The 25,766-nt window shown below is 42.5% G+C and overlaps 1 protein-coding gene across 1 annotated transcript; it reads right to left on the bottom strand.

Moving 5' to 3' along the window:
- Positions 1–4,869: 4,869 nt before the first annotated feature.
- Positions 4,870–6,099, bottom strand: LOC104264925 (olfactory receptor 10A7). Its single transcript, XM_059830248.1, is given in 4 exon segments — positions 4,870–4,889; positions 5,164–5,888; positions 5,890–5,931; positions 5,933–6,099. Coding segments are annotated over 4 exon segments (954 nt in total).
- Between the last annotated feature and the right edge of the window lie 19,667 nt (positions 6,100–25,766).

Genomic DNA, 25,766 nt, shown 5'->3' with positions numbered 1-25,766 from the left:
GTGTTAATAACATGACCGGTGTTCCAGGTTCACAGGCATTGATGCTCACTGTCTCACTCTGCTCTTTTGTGGATTTTCAGAGAAGAGATTGAAACTAGAGGAGCTCATGGCCTGCTATGGCTCAAGCCTATCTCTCTTCCACAGCCTGCACCAAACCAGTGCCAGTCTGGTCAAGGGGTCAAGTGCACCTGTCACAGTCCATGCTGTGACTACAGTCAATCCAGTTCATCGACTCATAGAATGCTGGTGCGGTTACCTCCTGACTCTATGTCATAAATATGTGGCATATTGCAGATCAGTGGTGAGAGTTCAATTAGTTGATAAGCTGTGTAGTTTAGGTGTCACAATTAATGTTAGTTACATAACATTTGACGTACCAAATCAGTTGACTGTATACATTTTACATGCTGGATTGATGCAATTTGTTTCATTTTTTGCCAAACTTTCATATACAGAGTTGTTATATGCAATAAACATAATAAGGTTAAGACTGACAAAACTACAATTGGATGCAAAATCAAATTCAAAATTCCAGTTGCTTTTGGTAACCACCAAAAAAGCGTTTCCCACCAGTGATGTTCTCCATCTTTATTCACTCTTTCTAGGACATAGCGTATCTCCTCTGCATCATGATGGATGGAAGTCAGAGTTCTTTGTTCCAAAGTCATTTTAGCAATTGACATAGGTCATCATGTAGAAAGAGTTTTCTCACCAATATGAGATTCATTCCAATGGGGGTAGACAATAAATGTTGATATAATGTCTAGTTATATTGTAGCAACTGGTGGGTTGTGACAGGAGCTGAATAGTTAAAATTATGTCCTATAATTTTGTTAAAATTACAAATACATATATACGAGTGCTTATATGTTCTCACAGTGGTGTCATCTGCAAGTATAGAATCACAAAGTGTTCACATGCAAACACATCCATTTCCAACATAGACAAGTACAGTTTCACAGGTTTCATCAGGATGTATTTCAAAATGAAAAACATTCTGTTCAGTGTCAAGATAAATGTCTTGGGCCTTAATGGTATTACTTTCACAAATAAATCCTTGTTGTTCCCTTACAACACATGCATCAACATCAATTGTTTGCCATTTGTTCCCATTTTGCTGGGACCATAATTTATGTTCTAATGGATAGAGTACAGTTCCATGGTGATTTAATCACAGCGCAATGTTTGGGCATATGGTGGGTACAGAAGCATTGCATATTGTCAAAACAAAAACTGTGGCTTTACTGTCGGTGGGGTCATAACTGAAATTGACTAGACACCACCAGATTTGGAATGCCCTTTCAAATTTAGGTGCATTATCCCAGATTACCTTTCGAATTTCTGTGGGTAAGGTGCTGTGCTGGTTTTGGCTGGGGTAGAGTTAATTTTCTTCGCAGTAGCTAATATGGGGCTGTGTTTTGGATTTGGGCTGGAAACAATGTTGATAAAGCAGGAATGTTTTAGTTACTGCTGAGCAGGGCTTACACAGAGTCAAGGCCTTTCCTGCTTCTCACACCACCCCACCAGCGAGTAGGCTGGGGGTGCACAAGAAGTTGGGAAGGGACACAGCCGGGACAGCTGACCCCAGCTGACCAAAGGGATATTCCGTATCATATGACATCATGCTCAGCATATAAAGCTTGAGGGGAGACATTCGGAGTGATGGCGTTTGACTTCCCAAGGAACCGTTACGCATGATGGACACCTGCTTTCCTGGAGATGGCTGAACACCTGCCTGACGATGGGAAGTGGTGAATGAATTCCTTGTTTTGCTTTGCTTGCCTGTGCGGTTTTTGCTTTACCTATTAAATTGTCTTTATCTCAACCCACGAGTTTTCTCACTTTTACTCTTCTGATTGTCTCCCCCATCCCACTGCGGGGGGGAGTGAGCGAGTGGCTGTGTGGTGCTTAGTTGCCAGCTGTGATTAAACCTCTTCACCTTCTCTTACAATCATTGCTACAGTAGTTTGTACCCACAACTGAGCCTGAATACATCTAAGAGTGAGAGAGACATTCATTTGGGCTGCACCTAGTGTGTTCACAATTAGCTGGTAGTCATTTTCATTAATTCTTTCCCGTTGAGGTAATATATCAGATAAGAGCCATTGATTAGTTCCCAATGCCTTCAGGAGAATCTGGATTATTCTTCTCCCCTTCTCAAACACTTCCTCTGCTGTGTTGCCCCACACAAATGATGTCATCAATATACTGCAGGAGTTTGGGAGCTTCACCTTGTTCCAGTGCACTCTGTATCAATCCATGACAAATGGTAGGATTATGTTTCCACCCCTGGGGCAGTCGATTCCAGGTGTACTGGATACCCCTCCATGTGAAAGCAAACTGTGGCCTGCACTCCGCTGCCAGAGGGATCGAGAAAAACGCACTGGCGATATCTATTGTTGCATACCATTTGGCAGCCTTTGACTCCAGTTCATATTGAAGTTCTAGCATGTCTGGTACAGCAGCACTCAGCAGCGGTGTGACTTTGTTCAGGCCTTGATAGTCCACTGTTAACCGCCACTCTCCGTTAGATTTTTGCAGGGGCCATATGGGACTATTAAAGGGTGAATGAGTCTTACTGATCACTCCTTGACTTTCCAGTTGACGGATCAATTTATGGGTGGGAACCAGGGAGTCTCGATTGGTGCAATATTGTCGCCGGTGCACTGTCATGGTAGCAACTGGCCCCTGCTGTTCCTTAACTTGCAGCAGCCCCACCACAGAAGGATCCTCTGAGAGACCACTAGACAGCTGTTTAATTTCCTCCTTACTCAAAGCAGCTATACAAAAAGCCCACCGGTACCCTTTTGGGTCTTTGAAGTTCCCTCTCCTGAGATAGTCTATGCCAAGGATGCATGGAGCCTCTGGACCAGTCACACCAGGGTGCTTTTGCCACTCATTCCCAGTTAGGCTTTCTTCAGCCTCCAACACAGACAGTTCTTGGGATCCCCCTGTCACTCCAGAAATACAGATGGATTCTGCCCCCTTGTAATCTGATGGAATTAGAGTACACTGTGCACCGGTGTCCACTAGAGCTTTATACTCCCGTGGGGCAGATGTGCCAGGCCATCGAATCCACACAGTCCAGTAAACCTGATTGTCCCTTTGGAGGGAGCAAGATTATCTTCGTTTTCTCTGAGAATTAGCTCACCTGGTTGACAGCTAAAATCTTTTCGCGTATCTCGCAGCTCACTTAGGGATAGGGAGCGGGTGGTTTCTGTCTCATTGATTATCTCAGTCTCTTCCTCCTCCTGTTCTTGTGGCTGCTCTGCCGCAGAACAGGCTGCCTCTTCTGATTCTTTCTCCTGCTCCCTCTTAGGAGAAGCTTCTTCATCCCTTACTAAACGAGCTGACTTCAGGCTTCCACTGTTTCTTTTTAGTTATAGGGGCGACTGATACAGTGCCTGGTTTAGCCACAGTGTCTGTTGGTTTGTTTCCCCTCTCTTCTCCCTTGGGGTACTGCGTAGTGTCGAGCAGTGTTTGGGAGACACTGGCCAGGGCCCAGTACAGTGCAGTAAGATGTGACTCTTTGGAGTAGCCACGGCATTTTTTTTTCAAACATTCTACCACTTCATCAGGATCCTGTAGTTGTTCGGGAGTGAAGTTCCAGACCATTGGAGGTGAGAAGTTCTCTAGATACCTGCCCATATTCTCCCACATGCCGTGCCACCCATGGCCATACTCGCATGGAGCCTGAGTCATATTCCTAAATTGCTTGTTGACCTTAGAGAAAACTGAAGCAATATTTCTAAGAAATACCAATAGAAGTATTTTAACTACCCAAGGATGTTCAAGATACTGAGAAGTCATTGTCACGAGGGAGGCAACATCACAGAAGAAGGTAGCAAGGGTGCCGTTCTGTATTTTCTCTGCAAAAAACCTCTCAGAGGAAGAAGTATAATTGTTAAATGTCTCCATGAGATGGTACCCGAAGTACAGTAATGGCTTCAGTACAGAGACCAGATACCAGATTAAGCTCAAGTTCAGTGTTTTAAAAACGGTTCTCCCAGGCAAAGCATCACTAATCACTACAGAGCACAGCAAACTGAAAAAGCCAACAGCAATCTTTAACAGGTACAGCAAAATAAAGAGCATGGAGCAGATTAAATATACGAATGTCAAGAACAGATCAATCAATATTGTGACCTGTAACTTTTAAGAGATAGAAATCCCTTCTAATAAGTTCTGTTCAATGTGTCATAACGTCAAATCCTTCAAGCCCCATGTTGGGCACCAAAAAGGACTGTCATGGCTTAAACCCAGCTGGCAACTAAGCACCACACAGCCGCTAGCTCACTGCCCCCCCGGCCCCAGTGGGATGGGGAGAGAATCGGAAAAGTAAAAGTGAGAAAGCTCGTGCATTGAGATAAAAACAGTTTAATAAGTGAAATGAAATAAAGTATAATAATAGTAATGATAATTATAAAAATCATTATGAAAAGGAAAATAACAACAGCAACAAACAAGATAGGCAAGTGAGGCAAATGAAAACAATTGCTCACCACCCTCCGACCGATGCCCAGCCCAAGCAGCGGTCCCCTGGCAAGCTTTCCTGTAGTTTATATACAGAGCATGATATCATATGGTATGGAATATCCCTTTGGTCACTTGGGGTCAGCTGTGCCGTCTGTGTTCCCTCCCAACTTCTTGTGCAACCCCTTCCTACTCGCTGGTGGGTTGGTGTGAGAAGCAGAAAAGGCCTTGACTCTGTGTAAGCCCTGCTCAGCAGTAACTGAAACATTCCTGTGTATCAACATTGTTTCCAGCACAAATCCAAAACATGGCCCCATACTAGCTACTATGAAGAAAATTAACTCTACCCCAGCCAAAACCAGCACAGACAGCTACCTAACACGTAGATATTTTCTTTTAGATGTCTGTGTCTGGAGCTGAATGACAATAATAAAGTCAGGTAAGATAAATTTTCTTTTAGATTCTTTTTGTACTAAATGCAGGTAATAGGAACTTCTAGGATGTGATTTATATCACCGTAAGACACTCCTGAAACAGGACATATGATATTTTCCTTGGAACATCTGGGAGTTTTTTCTTTGCTGAACAGAATGAATACACAGACTCTACAGAAACATTGTATATATCTACATTTGATATCTGAATTTATCCCATGAAACTCACTCTCGGTGTTTTCAATAAGAAATTTACCTTTCCTCACTTTCGTCATCATTGTTCTTAAAATTCTTTTCACATCCTTATTTCTCAAGCTATAAATAATGGGATTCAACATGGGACTTATGGTTGTGCACATTAAAGCCAGCAATTTTTTAGCGTCCTGTGGATAGCTGAACTTGGGTGTTAGGTAAATCAGGCTGCCACTCCCGTAGTACAGCATCACTACTAGTAGATGGGAAGAACTGGTGCAAAAGATCTTGTATGTTCCCTTTGCAGAAGACATTGTCAAAATCCTGGAGGTGATGAAGATGTAGGATAGAAGGATGAGAGAAAATGGGGTGGAAATGACCAGTACTTTTATTGTCATGGCCTGAATTTCATACAGAGATGTTTCAGTGCACAGAAGTATGCACACTGGTGAGATATCACAGAAGAAATAGTTACTCTTTTTAGGCCCACAAAATGGCAATGTGAACACCTAAGTACTTTGCACCACTTACACAGCATTACCAGAGAGGAAAGACAGCAGGACTAGGGAAAAAGAAACCCTTCTGTTCTTTATAATTGTATATCTCAGGGGTTTGCAAATGGCCATGTAATAATGGTTGTAGGCCATGGCAACAAATAGATAGGACTCAGGAGCTGCTAGAAAAATCAGGAAGTACAGCTGGGCAGCACAGCCTGTGTAAGAAATGCTCTTGTCCTGTGACAGAAAATTCACTAACATCTTGCGTACAATGACTGAAGTAGTACATAGCCATGAAGGAGTGGACCCTGAGAAAAAAGTACTTGGGTCTATAAAATGATGACAATGATGATAAGGCTGTTCCTTATGATAGTAATAGTATAAATCAGTAGAAACATAAAGAAAAACAAGATCTGCAGCTCAGGATGTCTGAAGAGGCCCAGGAGAATGAACACAATCACTGTGGTGCAGGTGCTTCTACCAACTTTTTCTGTATGGTTCATCTAGGAAGACTTCAAAATGACAAAAGGTAGGAAGCAAATTGTTATCTCTCCAAGAAACAAAATCATACATTTTCAGATTTTTTTTCACATTGTCTACTTCAGTACTGTACCTAGCATTTTAAGCTCTATACAGCAATTTCAGAAGGCTAAACCTATGAGAGATGAATTCTTCCTCTGATGTAGAGGTTACGGATAGCTGAAAAGAAAACTACACAATATTACCTGTGGAGTGAAGGTCTGAGTGTAGTGTATCTAAGGTCAGGTACATAACTGCTGAGAGATCAGCGAATTTAAAGAAGTCTTAGATAGAAATCTTCAATTTTTATATAAATCTGAATTCCTAAACCATTTCACTGATATCAACAGAGAGAAAAACATTACCCCAAATTTGTTTCAAAAGTAAATCTCAAAACTTTGTGGCCATCATCCAAATTGCAAGAAAAGAAAAGATGAAATTAATAACTTCCCAGATAAAAAAATGCAGTCAAAAACAGAATAGGAATTCTCATTTAACAGTAAAAGAAAAAGGAAGCATTTTGATAAAAACGTGCAAAAAAATAGACAATGAAACGTACTGCAGTAAAAACCAGAGTTTAAGTATGAGAAAACACAAAGTATAAAAAAAAAGAGAAAAGAGCCAAGCAGAGAGGAGAAAATAAATACTTCTATCTTCTGCCACTCGTAATGAAAAAGGATTTTAAAAGGTTTAATACAATTTCTCCTTCTTCTCTAATAAATTTTCCAAATAAGTTTTTTCATTTTGCTCTTTTCCTCTTTGAAAGAGACTTACTGTGAGGAGTACTGAAAATAATGGAAGTAGAATTATATTTAAGTTAAATGTTTTTGGTTTTTTTTTTTTTTCCATTTTTTGATCTTTTTCATTGAAATATGGATAAAGGTTTTGTCCTCTTTCATATGAACTGAAGATCTGTCAGGATGGATCTCACTAAATATCACAGAGCTGCTATCAAAATTACATTACATTCTTCGAAAACAAATAGGATTTAATGATAAAAGAATAATAAATCGAAGATTAGGAAATATGTATGAAGCTAGGAAATATAAAAAAATATTTTAATATGAAGTATAGGAAATATTATTATCTTTGAGAATTATAGAAGTGGAAGAAGGTCTTAGATGGTTGTCAATTTTTTTGTTGTTGTTGTTGGAAGGTACGGAAGAAAAAAATTCAGATATGGTAACAGGCAGGAACTGCAGGCTAATAACATAGAGACTTGTGCCACCAGAACTTTTTCTTCTTTGCTTGTTCTGATCTGGAGGAAGAAGTAAACAAAGAGAACATAGCTCTGTACCCCGACATTACTGAGGAACTGCCTAGACTGTGACTAATGATGCAAGTCCAACATCTTTGAAATGACTGTCAAAATTTATAGTCTCCAATCATAGAGCCAAATGTGGGGGATGAGGGTCAAGAAATGGATTCACATAAATTAATTAAGAAGCCTGCAGTGTAGAGACCTACATAAGAGCTAAACATCATAAGCTACCTTAATAGCCAAGGGATGATGTACCCAACTTCTTTTGTGCTTTTATCTTTAAATATGATGAATGATGCACTAAAAATCTGTAGCGTCCTGCTGAGAAGGAGGCTGGACTGACCACGTGGGAGATGTCTATAGATAAGGTCTGTTCCACGCTAAGTATTAAAAGTCAGGTAAAAAACATGCCTACCATACATCCAGAATCTCTTCAATTTTGAAAGGTGAGCTCACAAGTCTCAATATCTTTCCTGGCAATAATAGAGAACTCAGAAGGGATGATGGACAGAACTGGAGTCCAGACAAATTTTAGTATCTGTAAAGAAATAGTCTGTTACTAATTTTACATCACAGAAATTTCATGTATTGGAGACTGAGTTAATCACATTATGCTCAGATGAAGCAAATAGTGAACTGAAGACATTCCAGGTTTTTCACAGAATGCCTTTGTATGAATTGAGGTCTTGTAAAAATTTCTTTTCATGAAATAATTATTGATGTCATTTTCAAGGCTGAATTACTGATTTCTCCATTCTCAGCATCTTTGTGATACATTACTACATCTGAACAGTTGAAATATGGAGACATCAGTTAACAATGGTGGAAAAATGTGATAAAATATTAGGGCACAAAATTTTTTTAGAGAAAAATTAAATTCTTGCTATTTCAATTATGCTTCAAAAAGTCTGTTGACATATTGGTCCTTTTATATATATAAAAAATACAGGTGAAAATTCCCTAAGCTTTTATTGCCATTGAAATTGCAGTCTTTTAAATGTAGGTAATTCATCTATGATCTTTCTATAGGCAGTGGAAAGAACCTGCACTTCTATATACTCCATTATAAGCTCTCGTCTGAGCAGCAAATCTAGGACAAGTCACCTATTTTGTGAAAAACCTTACTTGTCTCCATTAATTATGGAGGGGATTGAAACGACTACCTTAGAATTAGATAAATCATTCTCAAATATTTACAGTTAGCAAAGAAGGATCCAGGTTTCCTTGCAGATGACAGAAGAGAGACATACCTGTTCAAAAGGTGATTCCTTTTCCTCTGCTTAAGGAAGAGTATATAAGATAAGTATATATGAGGTGGATCAGTGGCTGTTGATGATTATATGCTCTCTGTATATGCTTTATGTAGAAGTTAAGAAAGTTAGCCTAAATGACTTAAGTTTAATGGTCTGAATCCTATTCAGTGTTAGAACAACTAAATTCTAGCAGAAAAAAAAACCGAACAGTGTTAGTTCTTTTCTGTGGTATAATAAATGCTATCTACAAAGTAATGAAGCCTGTTTCTCTTACCTCCAGTTTTGTCATGTATTACCACTGAAAGAGAACTGCACCAGTTATTTTTTGACCTGAAGGAATTTTAATAGACTGTTACCTCATACAAGTAGAATGCACTGTGTTTTCTAGTGACTTGACTCTAAAGTTACACTGAAACTTCAGCTCCCCTCCCCCATCTTCTAGTAACTGGCTGGTTTAAGGTGTGTAGTTACTGAACTGATAAGATGTAGAGTTCTGCACAAAATGAAAATTATATTATTTTACTAAGTATACCCACTGAGATTTCAGTGGAGCAGATTTATAACACTTCCTTGACCCTTGAATATAGTAGATATTTTGAAGACTTAGCTATTTGCTTAATTTCAATAAGAAAAATGAATTTTTCTATTCAAGGGCAAACTCAGTGCCTAAAATAAAAAGTAAATTCAGTCTGGCAATAGTAATACCATGTAAATATCCATTGCTGTACTTAAGGTAGGTTTTTAATGGGAACAAGAGAATTCCCAGAGCCTCTTTCTTCCAGTGTTTCCTTTTAGTCATTATCCACTATTCCGATTTTCGCACTAGTGTAATTGAAAATATCATGACTAGGATTTAGTTGTCCAAATATAAACAACTATAACATTGCAAGCATCCTAGGCACTCATGTCCCCAGGTACTTTTACAAGTGCTGTCGGGATCTTCCATATGTCCTATGTCATATCTGCCACTTCCATACAGATGTCTCAGACATACCACAATATCAAAAAATTACTAAATGCCTATGTTTAGCTACTGAATCCCATCTTCTGTATGGGAGACAGCATAGCTTTCTTTCCGAATATCAGAGAAGAGCCAAGACTGTAGTTCAGAAATGTGTGCCAGGAATAGAACACATTGGTGTAATCGCTTATATCAACATGCAAGCAAGTTATAATCACTCTCTCAATCCTCGTAGCTCCTGACCCCTGGAGAGGTCTGTGCCTACCATTTAAAGATAAGGCAGTTCTTAAAATTAGGTGTTTACAACACAGAGGCAGGAATCAGTTTGAAATTAAAGGACCTGCATTTACTGAGCCAAATGCAGGTGTCTACAAGATAATGAGCTGTCTAAGCCCTACCTGTAGCATGTAGTGCTTTGTGGCATGATTCAGTTGTCTAAACAAAATAGTCTAATAACATCTGAACCATCCACATGGGCCTGGCAGATACAGCAAAGGATATTCACTTACAGGAGAGACACGTTGTTTTGCAGTAGAAGCTGAAGGCCATAAAGGATATTATACAACATGTTTTATGACACTAGATGTCTATGTGTGTGCAAATGAGCTGAAAAGCTAGCCTGAACATCCAATGAATCCTGGAAAGCTAGTTATGTCTTTAAACAGGTGTCTACAAAGAATTCTCTATTTGATATGTCAGGACTATCTGATACATCACATGGAGTTGGCGGATACGAGAAAGAACTTGCAGAAGACCAGTGAATTCCTGGAGGGACAACTTGAGGACTAGCAAGACACCCCAGTGCATTTAACATGGCACTGAATTAATGTATGTGTGAGCAAGTGAATTGATGTCTTTTGTTCTATTTAAGATTACTGGCTACAAATGAGTTTGGCCATCTGATTGGATAGTGTAATAGGTATCCAATCCGTGATAGGCTCAGTGCCAGACTTCAGAAAACTACTGCACCTCTGAAAAGCTCTGTTAAGCTACCATGAATCATGAAACTGAGAACTATCCCATTCTCTCCTCCTCCACATGAAGTAAATTCACCTTTTCCCTAGCAGAGGCACTGATTTCAACTTTGTTGCCACCTATCAGATAGGCAGAGGTTGTTACTTATGCCTGGAGGCCGCAGTCTACTTACTAGAAAACTATGATCTTTCCTAGGATAATTTTCCTAGGATAATTTTCCTAGGATAATTTCCCCATGCTGAAGATACCTCTGCCACAGTACTTTCCACTGAAGGGACAGCTTCCTCCCCAGTGCTCTGTCTTCTAATGTATTTCTTTCCCTGTTATAAAACATATAATCCTTCTTGATGGGCTGAACTATTGGCTAGGACAGAGCTAATCTTGTTGGTGCTAGAAATCTATAGAGATGTAAGGGTGTCTGATGACTTCTCTAAAAAAATTGATAATGAACCATCCCAGTTACACCAATGACAAAATAACTGTTTCTTGGAAATCACTGTCCCGTGGGATTTTGTGGCATTCTGCAGGAAGTCTAAGTGACCGCTACATTTAAGTTTTATTTAAAATCTCTTTCAAAACATTAACCTTCTCGTAGTTCTTAATCAAGGAGATTGTGGGAGTGGGTGGGGAATAAACAAAAGATCTACAAGCCAATGGCACTAGGGCTGTGTGAATGCAGGCTTTGAACTACACATTGAAAAACCCATAAATCAATAATTCAACTTTCAAGGTAAAAGTAGTAATTTCCTATCTCACTAAGAAGTTCCAAATTATTGAAGGAAGTTATTTTCTACTGAGATAAATTTTACTAAAATGAAGGAAATTATTTAATTCATTTTTAGACATATACCATGTAATAAGTTGTACACAATCCCTTGAGTTGCATTACAAAAAGTGAATTCAGAAATTCAGATGAAGATGTCTACAGTGGAGGTGCCAACTTTGACATAGAAATCCTATCCTTTTCGATTAGGATAAAGTACAGATTTTAACAGTGACAATAACAAGTATATAGAGCAATTAATTTCAGGATACAGCTTCACTTCTGTTTTTTTTGTCTAGATTAGGCAAAATGAAACATGGGCATATGTGAGACAGACCTGTTTCAGTGAATATTCTAGACATGGAGAAGTTGGTGAGAGCTGTTTTACAGCACAGTAATTGGTACTGTGTTTTTGTCCTCCTTCATTCTTAGTTATAGCATGTCCCAAATCTGCACTGAGAATTAGTGGCCCAGGCTATGCCACATTTTATAACCTTTCATGACCGAACCTGTGCTCCCCATCACTATATCTTACCCTGAGTGACATAGATGTGTGTAACTTTACCCTAGCTTTTGTCTAGGTTCTGGTCACAGAGCAAAATCACCTCCTTCTCCAGCTGCATCACCCTACTCCACTTTGTCTACTTCAGTGTTGCTCCTCCAGTAGTATGATGTCTTCCATTTTATGCATGCCCTCAGCACTGGGAAAGTAAAAAAGCCTTCTTCTCTTCTTCCTGTAATCATAATCATCTTCACAGCGGCTCTTTTCACATATGCCAGGTGAAGGACAATACATCCATTGCACCACAGCAGAATCATGTTCATTTTTTTTATGCTGTGCTTGCTCTGGCATTGGACCATCATATCCAATGTTTGAGGAACAAGGAGATGAAAGAGGTTTGAGGAATAAACTGTTCTGTACATGGTTAACTAAGCACATAGGCTGAGGAGATGCAGGTTAAAGTGCAATGGGTAAAACAAATATCCTTCTGGCAGTGTAGTAAGACCACTATGATTGTTTCTTATTTGCTGGCTCACTCACCTCCTTCCTGCTTGTGGGTCTGCCACCTTACTGTTTTCCCAAGGTAGAATCTTTTATCTCATTTCTTTTGTTTACAAATGTATCCTTCCTATTCATAGGGTGCTTTGATGACTAAACTATACCCAGCATTGAAGGACTGATGGATATTTTGTTTTGAAAATCCTAATAATTAGGTGTGCAGGTTTTTTTCTAAAACCTTGTAGGAAGATTGGCTATCACCAAAAAAAGAGCTATCCAAACTCTTCCAGAAACAGTTAATCATAGCCTCCTTAAGTTATCTGTGAAAGCAGTGTTTTCCCTTCCTGCCAACGGTCTTGCTTCACAAAGAAGGAACTGTCAGTCTTGCTCTACCTATACTGTATCTGTTAACTTTACATTCATGTGATCTTATGTTTGCCAAATCACTAGTTTAGAGATCAATGCTAGTAGAGCTATCTAGCTCATTTGGACCAGAAGATCCAGTCTACAGTATATACTGTTAAGACATGTGGAAGGAGAGAGCATCTGTTTTTTTAAGGGTAACTGGTCATGGGCCTTTTATATGCAAAAGGGGATGATAAGAAAAAGAGGAAGCCATATAAACAAGTATATAGAAAGACACAAACCTAATTGAGTGAGAATGATAAGGGCGGCAGCAACAGGCAGTAACGAGAACCAGACCTGGTCAGTCACCCTGAAGTCTATGTGGTATGTGGGAATGTTTATTTCAGTAACATTATCTGACTGAGGACCTTATTAAATGGATACCGGGGAAAAGGTGGATGGCATAAACAAAGTATACAGACACACAAATCTTACAGGCAAATATAACGGAGGAAAAGAAAAGAAAAACCTCATCAGTCACACTAATTGATGAGCTATCAGGAAACTACAGGCAAAGTGGGGCTTTGCAACTGGTAAGATTATAAACCTGAGGGTCCAGGATGATGGACAGGGTCAGTGGGACTGTGCCAACTGATGAAGGAATGTGCAGGGGAAGGGAGAACAGGTAACATGTAAAATGAGGCTGATAAGTATGCTTGTCTGATAGACCACTGCACCCCACACCACAGCACGTCCTCTTTCTTATTAAACCCTTTCTTAGCTATCTCTTTACATAATCTCACTGTCTATCATGTGTGCATGTGTGCTGCGAGGTCTAAGTGTCAGCTACTAGGGAGAAAAGCTTAAGGGGCCTCGGTGCCACGTATTGGAGTCAGACCAAGGCCCTGGGCACTCTGCGACCTGTGCTGTCAACTATTGGAGCCAGTGGGGTCTCAGTGCTAGTAGTTGGAGGTTCCGTAGCTCTCAGAATCTAGGGAGGGTCCTACAGACCATGTGTCCAAAGTGCCAGGTACTGAGTGGACTGGTGTGCACTCATTGGTGGGCGCTCACAGGGCACATGCAGGACAACCAAGCGATCAGGCCCAGCCAGCATGGTTTCATGAAGGGCAGGTCCTGCTTGACCAACCTGATCTCCTTCTATGACCGGGTGACCCGTCTAGTGGATGAGGGGAAGGCTGTTGACGTTGTCTACCTGGACTTTAGTAAAGCCTTCAACACTGTTTTCCATAGTATTCTCCTGGAGAAGCTGGGGAATCGTGGCTTAGACAGGTGCACTCTTTGCTGGGTAAAAAACTGGCTGGATGTATGTCACAGAGGAGTCGGTTGTGCTGATAATTTTGGGACCATGTGTTACAAGCTAGCAAACAAAAACACAGTTACAATGGAGGTAAATGAATAAAGGTAAACGAATTTTTCATCACTAGAAGCATCTTATTTGCACTTACCACAAAGTCCTTAAATGCAAAAATTTTTTCTGAATACTATGAGGCAGTGGACAACTTATGCTAAAGCAGAAAATGACCACCTGAAAAGGCTTTCCAGGACAGCTAACCTTTCTGCAGAGCAGGAGATCATATAATCAAAATTTCATTATGTGGACACTGTCTCCCACAGTATTTTCCCGGAGAAGCTGGCGAATCATGGCTTAGACAGGTGCACTCTTCACTGGATTAAAAACTGGCTAGATGTCCGAGCCCAGAGAGTCGTGGTGAATGGACTGAAATCCAGGTGGCGGCCGATCACAAGCAGAATCCCCCAGGGCTCAGTTTTGGGGCCGGTCTTGTTTAATATATTTATCGATGATCTGGACGAGGGAATCGAGTGCACCCTCAGCAAGTTTGCAGACGACACCAAGTTGGGTGGGAGTGTTGATCTGCTGGAGGGTCGGAAGGCTCCGCAGAGAGATTTGGACAGGCTGGATCGATGGGCCCAGGCCAATTGGATGAAGTTCAACAAGGCCAAGTGCCAGGTTCTGCACTTTGGCCACAACAACCCCAGACAACGCTACAGGCTTGGGGACGAGTGGCTGGAAAGCTGCCCAGCAGAAAAGGACCTGGGGGTGTTGTCGACAGCCGGCTGAATGTGAACCAGCAGTGTGCCCAGGTGGCCAAGAAGGCCAATGGCATCCTGGCCTGTATCAGAAACAGTCTGGCCAGCAGGAGTAGGGAGGTGATCGTGCCCCTGTACTCGGCGCTGGTGAGGCCGCACCTCGAATACTCTGTTCAGTTTTGGGCCCCTCATTACAAGAAAGATATAGAGGTGCTGGAGCGCGTCCAGAGAAGGGCAACGAAGCTGGTGAGGGGTCTGGAGCACAAGTCTTATGAGGAGTGGTTGAGGGAGCTGGGGTTGTTTAGCCTGGAGAAGAGGAGGCTGAGGGGAGACCTCATCGCTCTCTACAACTACCTGAAAGGGGGTTGCAGAGACGTGGGTGTTGGCCTCTTCTGCCACGTGATGAGTGACAGGACAAGAGGAAATGGCCTCAAGTTGTGCCAAGTGGGGTTCAGGCTGGATATTAGGAAAAATTTCTTTACTGACAGAGTGGTGAAACACTGGAACAGGCTGCCCAGGGAGGTGGTGGAGTCATCCTCACTGCGGGTGTTCAAGGAACATGTGGATGTGGCATTGTAGGACAAGGTTTAGTGGGCATGGTGGTGTTAGTTGATGGTTGGACTTGATGATCTTACAGGTCTTTTCCAACCTTAGTGATTCTGTGATTCTGTGAGAGTGGATCTTCGACCAGTTACTGGAAGTCAGGGTGGGGGTGTAGGTGCCCTTGACCTGTGGTGCAGCAAGTGGAGTAAGTGGGGTCTCAGTTCCAGTAACTGGAGAGGGAGGGTGTCTCTTCCATCAGTCACTGAGGTGGGAATGATGTGTGTCCCTATAAACAGCTACTGCGGGCCAGTGTGAGTGTGGGTATATCTGTGTGTGTGTGAGGGCTGCGAGGTCTAGATAACAGCTGCTGGAGAAACAAGTGTGCCTGGATTCTATGCTAGCAATGGGAATCAGACCAGGAGTCCCCATGGCCTGTGGTTGTCAGGCTTTGGAGTGAGTGTGAGGGTCTTTAACTTCCAGCCACTGCGTTGGGAACAGCTGTGAAAAGGCATTGTAATCGTCCTTGACCAGATGCTGTTAAAATAGCAGACAGTCTCCTTCCACATACCATTAGAGGAGGCACAGGTGTGATGGAGGCAAGTGAGGGGCTCAGCGCTTGTCGCTGGAACAGGACCACAGGTCACAGCCCATATGCCTGCTGCTGGCTGCTGGCAGGACGACTGTCTGTACCTCCGCCAAACTGGGTGTACATGGAGTGTGGATGTGTATTCACCAGCAAACTTCAAGCTGGACCAACTAGCAAACAGGGGGCCTTGGTTCCAGGAGGGGGTATAAGGCAGATGGAGGGTCCCATGCTGGTACGCAGGGTTTGTCTGTGGGATGAGTGTGTGAGTGCTACATGTTTGGTGCCTCATGTGGAACCAGGTGGTGAGTAGGGTTCCCGTGGGGTAAGTCAGAGGGCCACGGTCCAAGCAAGGGTACCGGCCAGACAGAGTGGCCATGCCAGTTCTTGGGGCATCTGCTAATGTGTGTGTGCTTGTGATCCTTGAGAGTGTTGTGTGCGTGCCTGCAGTAGTGACCTCCTGTCTCTGACAGCTCCAGAAGAGGAGGGGGTGAGGCTGTCTGTGTTTGTCTGTTTTGTGGGCCCTGTAAATGAGTGCTGTTGATGGCAATGCCTTGGCTGTGGTAGTCTGTGTGACTGGCCTTGCCAGCGTCCACCTTGTGTGTGTCTGTGTGTCTCTGGGATACATGCTCAGGCACACCACTAGTGACTGGCCTCCAACTGGACATTATGTCACTGATACCAACCCTCTGAGCTCACCTGTTGAGTCAGTTTTCAGCCCACCTCACTGTCCATTTAGCTAGCCCATACTTAGTCAGCTTCTCTACAAGGATGCTACGGGATACAGTATAGAAAGCCTTACTGAAGTCAAGATAAACAACATCCACTGCTCTTGTCTAATCTAGCAAAAGAGAACTCTGCAGTGTGGGGTATGAATCATATTTACAGATTAAGACACCTACACGGAGGTGTCTACATGAAAACATCTTTGCATAAGATGTTCCACCTGAAGGTTTGTATCTAAAAAAACAGGCTCACTGCCCTCAAAACTGAGGGGGAGCCAGATGCATTTTCAGAAAAAGAATGCAGGCGAACTGACTCAGAACATTGCAAGACCACCAGGAGGACGCGGTTGGTGATAGTATTGGGCTATTACCTGTTGCGAATGACAGAGGCGCCCATCTGCTGACCTGACCTGTTGTCTAGATAGATTTGCTGCTTGCTGAAGGCCCAAATCATTGATGCTGTGGAGAGACAGCTGACCTTCGGACTACTAACTTCTGATGTTATTCAATGTGGACTTTAATGGTACTGACAAGGAGAACATTGAGGATATGAAAAGTGAGTAGAGAGCTCTTGGGATGATAGTCAGGAGTATAGGGGCCCAGGTGATGTTCACCTTAATCCTTCCAGTGAGGGGAAAGTCTGTGAGGAGGAGGACACTGATACCGGATGTCAACAATTGTTTGCGTAGCTGATGTCAGCAACAGGATTTTGGTTTCTATGATCATGTGACCCTATTCGAGGATCAATATCTGCTTGGGGGAGTATGGAATCCAACTCACCGAGAGAAGCAAACATATCTTTGCCAACAGGATGGCTGATCTGGTAAGGAGGGCTTTAAACTAGGAATGATGGGGGATGGACAAATTACTAGCAGCCCTCGGAGGGAGTGATATACAGGGTTGACAACAAAAGAACCTGGAGGGATATAAATGGAAGGGAAAATGAAATCAGCAGAACATGGCTTAAATGGGGTCACCTTCAGAATTTGCATGTAAGCAAGGAAGTGCCTACAAGGCACTACTGGGGGAAATCTCCCAAAACCTTGCTGGGAAATCAGCACGGTAGGTTGCCACTCTGAAGTACCTGTACACTAATGCACATAGTATTGGCAATAAACATGAGGAGTAAGACATATGTGTGCAGATGCAGGGCTATGACCTTGTTGGGATCATGGACACGTGGTGGGATGACTCCCATCACTGGACTGTTCCAATGCAGGGATATAAGTTCTTTAGGAAAGACATGCTGCGAGGATGAGGATGTGGAGTTGACCTTTATGATAGACAAATTCTGGAATGCTTGGAGCTCTGCCCGGGAATGGGTGGGAGCCAACTGAGAGCATATGTGTAAGGATGAAAGACCAGGCAGGTGAGTGTGACATTGTAGTGGTTGTCTGCTATAGGGTGCCTGACTGGGAAGAACAAGTGGATGACACTCTCTCCGGCTAAGAGTAACCTCACGTTTGCCACCCCTTGTCCTCATAAAGGACTTCAACCATCCTGATATCTGCTTAAGGAACAAAAAGCAACGCATAAGCAAGCCAGGAAGATCCTGGAGAGCATCGATGACACCTTTCTCACCTATATAACAGTACCTGCAGTTCTGTGCCTTGCTTTATTCTCTTTAGGATGTGCTTAACGGCAGTCATCAAAATGTAGTCAGAGCTCTCCTTGCATCAAAAAAGCTGCTTGTGCATGTCTAGAATAAGATGCCCTGACAACATTCTCTTTTTTATGCATGAAAACAAGAGTAAATCTTCTGCGCCAGTGAGTCTTACAAGCCTGATTGATGTTAACAGAGGAAGAAGACTTTTGTGGTGAATAAGGATTTTTCTCTTGCATTTTCTGCACTAGGTTGGGAAATCAAGAGTTACTCTATTCAAACTCTTTCAACAGTAAGACATTGGCAGAATTATTATTACAGTAGTCATTTATATAATTTATGTCTGTCTTTGGGTTAAGCTGAAGGTAACTAAATAGCTTTTTTCAGTAGTGACAATGGAGCAAATAAAAACTGATGTATGATGTTTCACTTTTCTCCATGAAGGATCAGATACTGGGAAAGGTATTGTCCAACCCAGCTGAATATATTCTCCTGTGATTCTCTGATTCTTCAGAATTGCAGAGTTTGCACTTTTTATTTAAAATAATTTATGGGATAACCATAGTGGGGAACCTGCCTGTTATCATAGTCAAAGCCTTCGACCAGGACCTTCACACTCCCATGTACTTTATCTTTATGAACTTACAAGTCCGAGATCTTGGAAGCATCTCTGTCACCATCCTTAAATCAATGAGCACTTTTTTTGCTGAACACCAGATAAATTTCCTATTCTGGATGTGTTGCTCAAAACTTTTTCCTTGGTTTCCTCATGGTGGCAAATTTGCCTGTTCTCACTGTTATGTCCTATGATGACTGTGTTGCCATCTGCCAATCACTGTACTATGCAACAATAATGAACCGAAGAGCATGTGTGGAAACGATAAGGAGCTCTGTTATTCTCAACTCTGCACTGCAAACTAGTATTATTTTTTCAATAATACAGTCAGTCCACTCTGTCACTCTCACTCCTCAATAGGAGAATGGAGAAAGTAAGATGACAAACTCGTGGTTCAAGACAAAGAGAGGGAGATCATGTACAGTTACTGTCATGAGCAAAACAGACTAGGGGAAAGTTAATTTCATTTATTGCCGATTAAAATAGAGTTGGATGGTGAGAAATAAAGACAAAAACTCAAACACATTCCTCCATGTCCTCTTTTTCCTAGTCTCAACTTCACTCTTTCATTCCCAACTGCTCTACCTCCTCCCCCTCCCTGCAAGTAGTGCATGGTCACGGGGAATGAGCGGTTGTGGTCAGTCCATAGCAGTTCATCTCTGCCAGTCCTTCCTCCCCATAATTTTCCCCGCTCCAGTATGGATCCTTCCTGCAGGTTGCAGTCTTTGTGTTTGTCTTCTTCATGTGCTGCACTCCATCAGGATAAAGCGGCTCCATTATAGGTCTTTCATGGGCTGCATTTCCCATCAGGACAACCTGCTTATGGTTCTGGCTCCTCTCCAGGGTCCACAGTTCCTGGTAGGAGAGTCTGCTCCAGCATGGGGTTCTCAATAGACTGCCATGTGAAAGTCTGCTCCAGTGTTGTCCTCTCCATGGGCTACAGGGAAATACCTGCTCCACTGTGTTCTCTTCCACAGGCTGCAGGCGAATATCTGCTCCAGCACCTGGAGCACATCCTCCTTCTCCTTCTTTTCTGAACTTGGTGTTTGCAGGATTGTTTCTCGTACTTTCTTCTTCTCACTCCTTCCTCATACTGCTGTGCAGCATTTTGCCTTTTCTTAAATATTTTTTCACAGAGTGTCCACCAATTCCCCTGATTGGCTCAGCTTTGCCCTGTGGTGGGTGTGTTTCAGAGCTGGCAAGAGCAGGCTGAGTCTGGTCCAAGGCAGCCCCTGGTCTCTTCTCACAGAAGCTACCTTTGCAGCCCTCCTCACTACCCAAACCTTGCCACTTAAACCCAATGCAATGTGTGGATGAGAAATCGCTTTACGTAGTAAGGCTGCGCATTACTGTATTTTTGTTGATATATCTATTTAAAACATTTGTGAGCGTAAAGATGTTAAGAAAGTGAAGAGGCAAATTAGGTGTCTGCAGTGTAATTTTGTACACATATATCAGCTGTCTAAGTTCTTATTATAGCCAACTGAAATACAGTCAGTATCCTCAGTAGAGCTAAGAGAACTGATGTGGACAATCTACAATGAGCTGAATCACTCAAGAAAAAAATAAATTATTGACTGTATCTCTGGAATATATAGCTAAGTCGTGCTTGGGTGGCAGGTGGGGACACGGAATTCACTAGGTGAGTTTGATTCTTTGGGTCTCACTTAGGATTGCAAACTACAGCTTTTTGTAGTCTTCTTCATTGCCTGTATGACAACGTGGTTGAGAAACTTTATGATCTGTCATCATATTGACCACTGATTGCAGCCTCAACACTCCAATTTCTTTTTGCTGGACAATTTCTCTAATGTCAATGCCAGTGATTTATTAGTCAATATGTAGGAAATTAATGCTAACAAAATAGATTTTATGGAAGAGGAAAGCAATATTTAATTAGAAAAACCTCTATGTTTTTTTATCCACTCACACTTGTTCATATATAGATCTCATCCCTTCACACCTTTATAGGCTCACACAAACATGTTCACAAGCAGCAAGACACTTGAGACCAGCTGATCCACCCAGTATAACGTCTGACACAGAACACAAGATATGCCAACTATTGAGACTTCATTAACTTTCTGGCTTTTTTTATTGATGAGAAGTTGCAAACTAGTCTTTGGAATGATGCTTACACTGTTTACACAATTATTATGAGGTAGTTCGCTTCAGAATCTGCCTTACTACAATATGCATGTTATACTAAGTCTTATGTTTGAAATACACACATCTTTGTGGCTATAATTTATTTCCCTAATGGGCTAACAATAAAAGGAATGGCATATGCAAGGTACTATAGCCTACCTGCCACCCTACCATTGTTTGAGGGCTGACTCTTCTGTTGTCACATTCCTAGTGTTACTGTGGCGGGTGGGCTTTGTCTGGCCACAAGGTGACCACAAAGGTGCTCTCTCACTCCGCCTCCTCAGCAAGACAGGGGCAGAAAATAGGATGAAGACAGCTCATGGTTTGAGACAAGGACAGGGAGAGCACTTACGAATTACCATCAGTGGCAAAGCAGACTCGACTTGGGGAAAGACTTATTTGATTTACTGCTAATTAATAACAGAGTAGGACAGTGAGAAATAAAAACTAATCTAAATACACCTTTTTTCCTCTTTCTCTTCCCAATATCAACTTCACTCACAACTTTTATATCTCCCACCCGCCAAAGTGGTGCAGGGGTATAGGTTTGTAACACTTCATCTCTGCCACTCCTTTCTCCTCACGCTTTTCCTCTGCTCCATCATAATAATCAGCAATCATGATCAACCACAGAAAAAGTGTAACTACTGTAATTGCTGTATGGATGGACTGGGGACAAGTGGCAAGGTTTTAAAAGCAGAGCTGGCTATAGGTGTCACCTCTGTTGGAGGAGGTCAGGGACTGTCTTGTGCTGGTGACAGTCAGTTTGAGCTGGCTCGGCAACAGACACACCACAGGTCAATGGTGAGCCAGTCAGCAGAGTTTGTAATGCCTCTTAACATGGTTATATGGTCCACCTTTTCCTGTGCCTTGTAGTACAAATAGCAAAAGGTGACCCCAGGCAGATGATTCCAGTATTTTCTATGGTACAATTCATGTATTCATGTAATCAGAAAATAGTAGTTGGAAGGAAACTCTGGAGATAGTCTAGTCCAGCTGCTTACCCTGCTTAAATCAGGGTCAGCTAGACCATGTTACATATGGTCATGTTCAGTCATGTTTTGAATATCTTCAAGGATGGAGACTTCACAACCTTTCTGGGCAAAGTATTCCAGTGTCTGATCACCTCCAGAGTAAAAAAAGGTTTTTATTATGTGTAATTTCTTTTATTTCAGTCTGTGCCTATTGCCTCCTGTCCTGTGCCTGGGCAGTACTACGAAGTGTCTGGCAGCATCTTTACTGCCCAGGCAGATATTTATGTAGTTTCATAAGATTTCCCCATAACCCTACTCAAGGTTAGATTATCCCAGCTTTCAGTCTCTCCTCATATATCAGATGATCCAAGCCCTTAATCAACTTAGTGCTGGACTTGCTTCTGAATGTTCTCTTATTTTTTGTAGCCTACTTCTTCCTTGTCGCTTTTACTTGGAGCCCAGAACTGGACACAGGGCTCCAGAGCTGTGCTGAATAGAGTGTAAGGCTTACCTCACTCAAACTGCTGGCCAGTTTGCTTCTTAAAACAACACAGGATGCTGTTGGCCACCTTTGCATAAAGGGAAAATTGCTGGTTGATGTTCAACTTGTACATCAGGACCCCCAGGTCCTTCTCTACAAACCTGCTTTGCAGCTTGTTCATCCCAAGTCTGTGCTTGTGCATTGGGCAATTCCTTTTGAGGCACAGGACTTTTGTTGAACTTCATGAGGTTCGTCTTGGCTCATTTCTCCACTTGTTGATGTTCCTCTTAATGGCAGCACAGCCACTGCACTCAGTTTTTATCATCTGCAAACGTGCTGAGAGTGCACTCTGTCCCATCATCCAGGTCAGCGATGAAGAGGTTAAACAGTACTGATCTCAGTCTCAATCCCTGGCATACACCAGTGTTGACTGAATTCCAGATGGGCTTTGTGCTGCTGGTCATAAGACTTCGAACCTTTCGTTTCAGCCAGCTTCCAATCCACCTTATTGTCTACTTCTCTAGCCCATATTTAATTAGATTGTCACTGACGATGGTATGGGAGACAGTGTCAAAAGTCTTGCTAAAGAAAAGATAAAAAAACATCTGTCACAATCCCCTGGTCCACCAAACCAGTTATTTCACTGTAGAAAGCTCTCAGGTTAGTCAGGCGTGATTTCCCCTTTATAAATCCAAGATGTCTTCTCCCACATTTTCTCTACTCCTTCTTTTGCTGCTAATATACCTGCAGAAGCCCTTCGTGTTTCTCCTCACGTGCCGTGCACAATTCGGTTCCAGATTGGCTTTGGCTTTTTAAAACCTCTCTCTGTGTGCTCAAGACAGTGTCTGTGCATTCCACCTGGGTCACTGGTCCCTTCCCCCTCTTGTATGCTTCCCTTTTATGTTTCAGTTCATCTAGGAGCTCCTTGTTCATCCGTGAAAGCATCCTTCTACCGTAGCTTGAGTTCCTGCATATGAGGACTGACCATTCTGACCACTTCAGATGATAGATATCCAGTCATGCTCATTTTTCCGGAAAAGAAAGCTGTCCTTTTGCTACACCCTCACCTGACTGCATACAATTTAGCTGGTCCACTTTTCTGTCCTGTTTCATTGTTTTCAAGGTCTCTGCTTTCTACATATCCCTGCACTCTCTGCATTTGTGCAGTCATTTCTTCATGTAAGTGTGAGCTGGCATCTCCCTTCTCCATCATTCCTTGTATAAAAACCTCCTCAGCAGATTGCCCAGCCTGGTGAGAAAGTGCCTATTCCCCAGTTTCTCTTGTGCATCCTGCTAGATTATGTGATATAAAAGCTCACCTGCACACATGGAAAAGAGCAGAAAGAGACAGTGAAAGATGGGAAAACCTGAATTCCACCCTGACCTGGCCATCATGGGAGACCCATCAGCTCATCAAAGGTTCATCTCCACAGGCACAGATGAGCACACAGAGACAATGGCAGGAAGGGTAGCCTAAACTAGGTACTCAAAAGAAAGGACCTCTGTCCATGCTCCTCCCAGGGATGACCCGGGAGAGCAACCACTCACATATTCCAAGTGAGATAGATAATTATCAACATGAGTCAACATAACCAGCTCCCTGGATCGCCTTTCAAACTGAAGGGGAGGTGAGGCGGATGTGTACATACTGACTAGGAATATGGAACATATTATGGAAACAAGAGAAGAGCATTTGGGGATTGTACAAGACTTACTATGGGATATTTAGGGGAGGAACCAGAGGTGGGGAAAAGGGAGTGATCTAGCTGATTTGCTGAGGAAAAAATGTGGAAAAATAAAGAGGTATACAAAAACTGATGCATAAAAAGCATTAGTTGCATGTAAACAGGAGGCTGGTGAGTATGCTGGTGTGGACATGCTCTACGCTTGATCAGTGCAGTCTGTCCTATCTTCTTATTAAATTCCATTCCTAACTCTTACAAGGTGAGGGACACACTATTCTCTGTGAAAGTGTATATGGAGATATAAGTGTCAGCACCTGGAGTCAGATCACAGGTCATAAGGGCTCATATGTATGTAATGCCAGCGAGTGAATTGAGTGAGGGCATAGAACTGTGGCAACATCACATCCATAAGGCTTCTGGATTTGGCCTCACCTCCCTCCAATAGATCCCATCTCTCTGTAGATGTTCTCAAACCTAAAAGACAGTTGCATACTCATAAAAGTTGAGTCCTTATCAACGACACCATCTGCAGAATGAGGTGTTTACCAAGAGGATGGAGCACCTCTCCTATGAAGACAGGCTGAGAGAATTGGCATTGTTCAGCCTGGAGAAGCAAAGACTCCGGGGATACCTTATAGCAGCCTTCCAGTACCTGATGGGGGCGTACAAGAATGCTGGAGAGGATGTTTTACAAGAACGTGTAGTGATAGGACAAGGGGTAATGGCTTTAAACTGAAAGAGGGTAGATTTAGGGGTGGTGAGGCACTGGAATAGGTTGCCCAGAGAAGTTGTGGATGCCCACTTCCTGGAAGTGTTCAAGGCCAGGTTGGATGGGGCTTTGAGCAATCTGGTCCAGCAGAAAGTGTCCCTGCCCACGGCAGGGGGGTTAGAACTATATGATCTTTAAGGTCCCTTGCAATCCAAACCATTCTATGATTCTATGATGAGGATCTGCCCGTTCCTCCAAGGCCTTTTTTCTTCAGTGGCAAGATTGAAGCAAACGGCACCTCGCCCACCATGCCATTGATCCTCATCCCCAAAGGCATGTAGTCACTCCTGATATGCTCAGGGTCTGCCCTGGAAGTGTCATTGGTTCCTATGAGGATGAACAGCAGGGAGCGGTAGCCAGATGGCTGGGAAAACCTTGGAAGTCTGTCTGCACCGACTTAGATTTGCGCACTCAGTAAGCATCAAACCTGCCTGGACAGTATGACAGGCCAGCAGATAAGGACCTGCATACCCCACAGGAGGGAGTCTCTTGTTTTCTGTTAGTAGGCACTTCCACTTGATGCTGCTTCATGTTTCAGTCTCAGTGGGCTATGATTGTTCTTCAGACAGAGGTTCCAGCCCCATGTCTGCTATCAGGGCACTGAAGCTATTCTGCAGTTGCTGATTTGCAGGTAGAGAAGGAGCCATCCCTCTCTGGTGACATCACAAGCCTCCATTTGATACATGAATGAAAAAACACTCATAAAATTTGAAAGCTTTCAGCAAACCATGAATGACTATGTATCTGCCCAAACAGTAGGTCCCCACTACTTCACCCTGTAACATATCTGATGTGAGAATTTTACTTTTTGATCATGTACATAAGGCATTGAATAGAGCAGGCTGAATATATTTTTATCCTCCGGTAATAGCCATCCAGAAGGAGGTGTGTTAAAG

Source organism: Gavia stellata, chromosome 28 (assembly GCF_030936135.1).
Source record: "Gavia stellata isolate bGavSte3 chromosome 28, bGavSte3.hap2, whole genome shotgun sequence".
NCBI classification, from domain to species: Eukaryota; Metazoa; Chordata; class Aves; order Gaviiformes; family Gaviidae; genus Gavia; species Gavia stellata.
The sequence above is the reverse complement of the archived record's forward strand: the minus strand, read 5'-3'. Positions and strand labels throughout refer to the sequence as shown.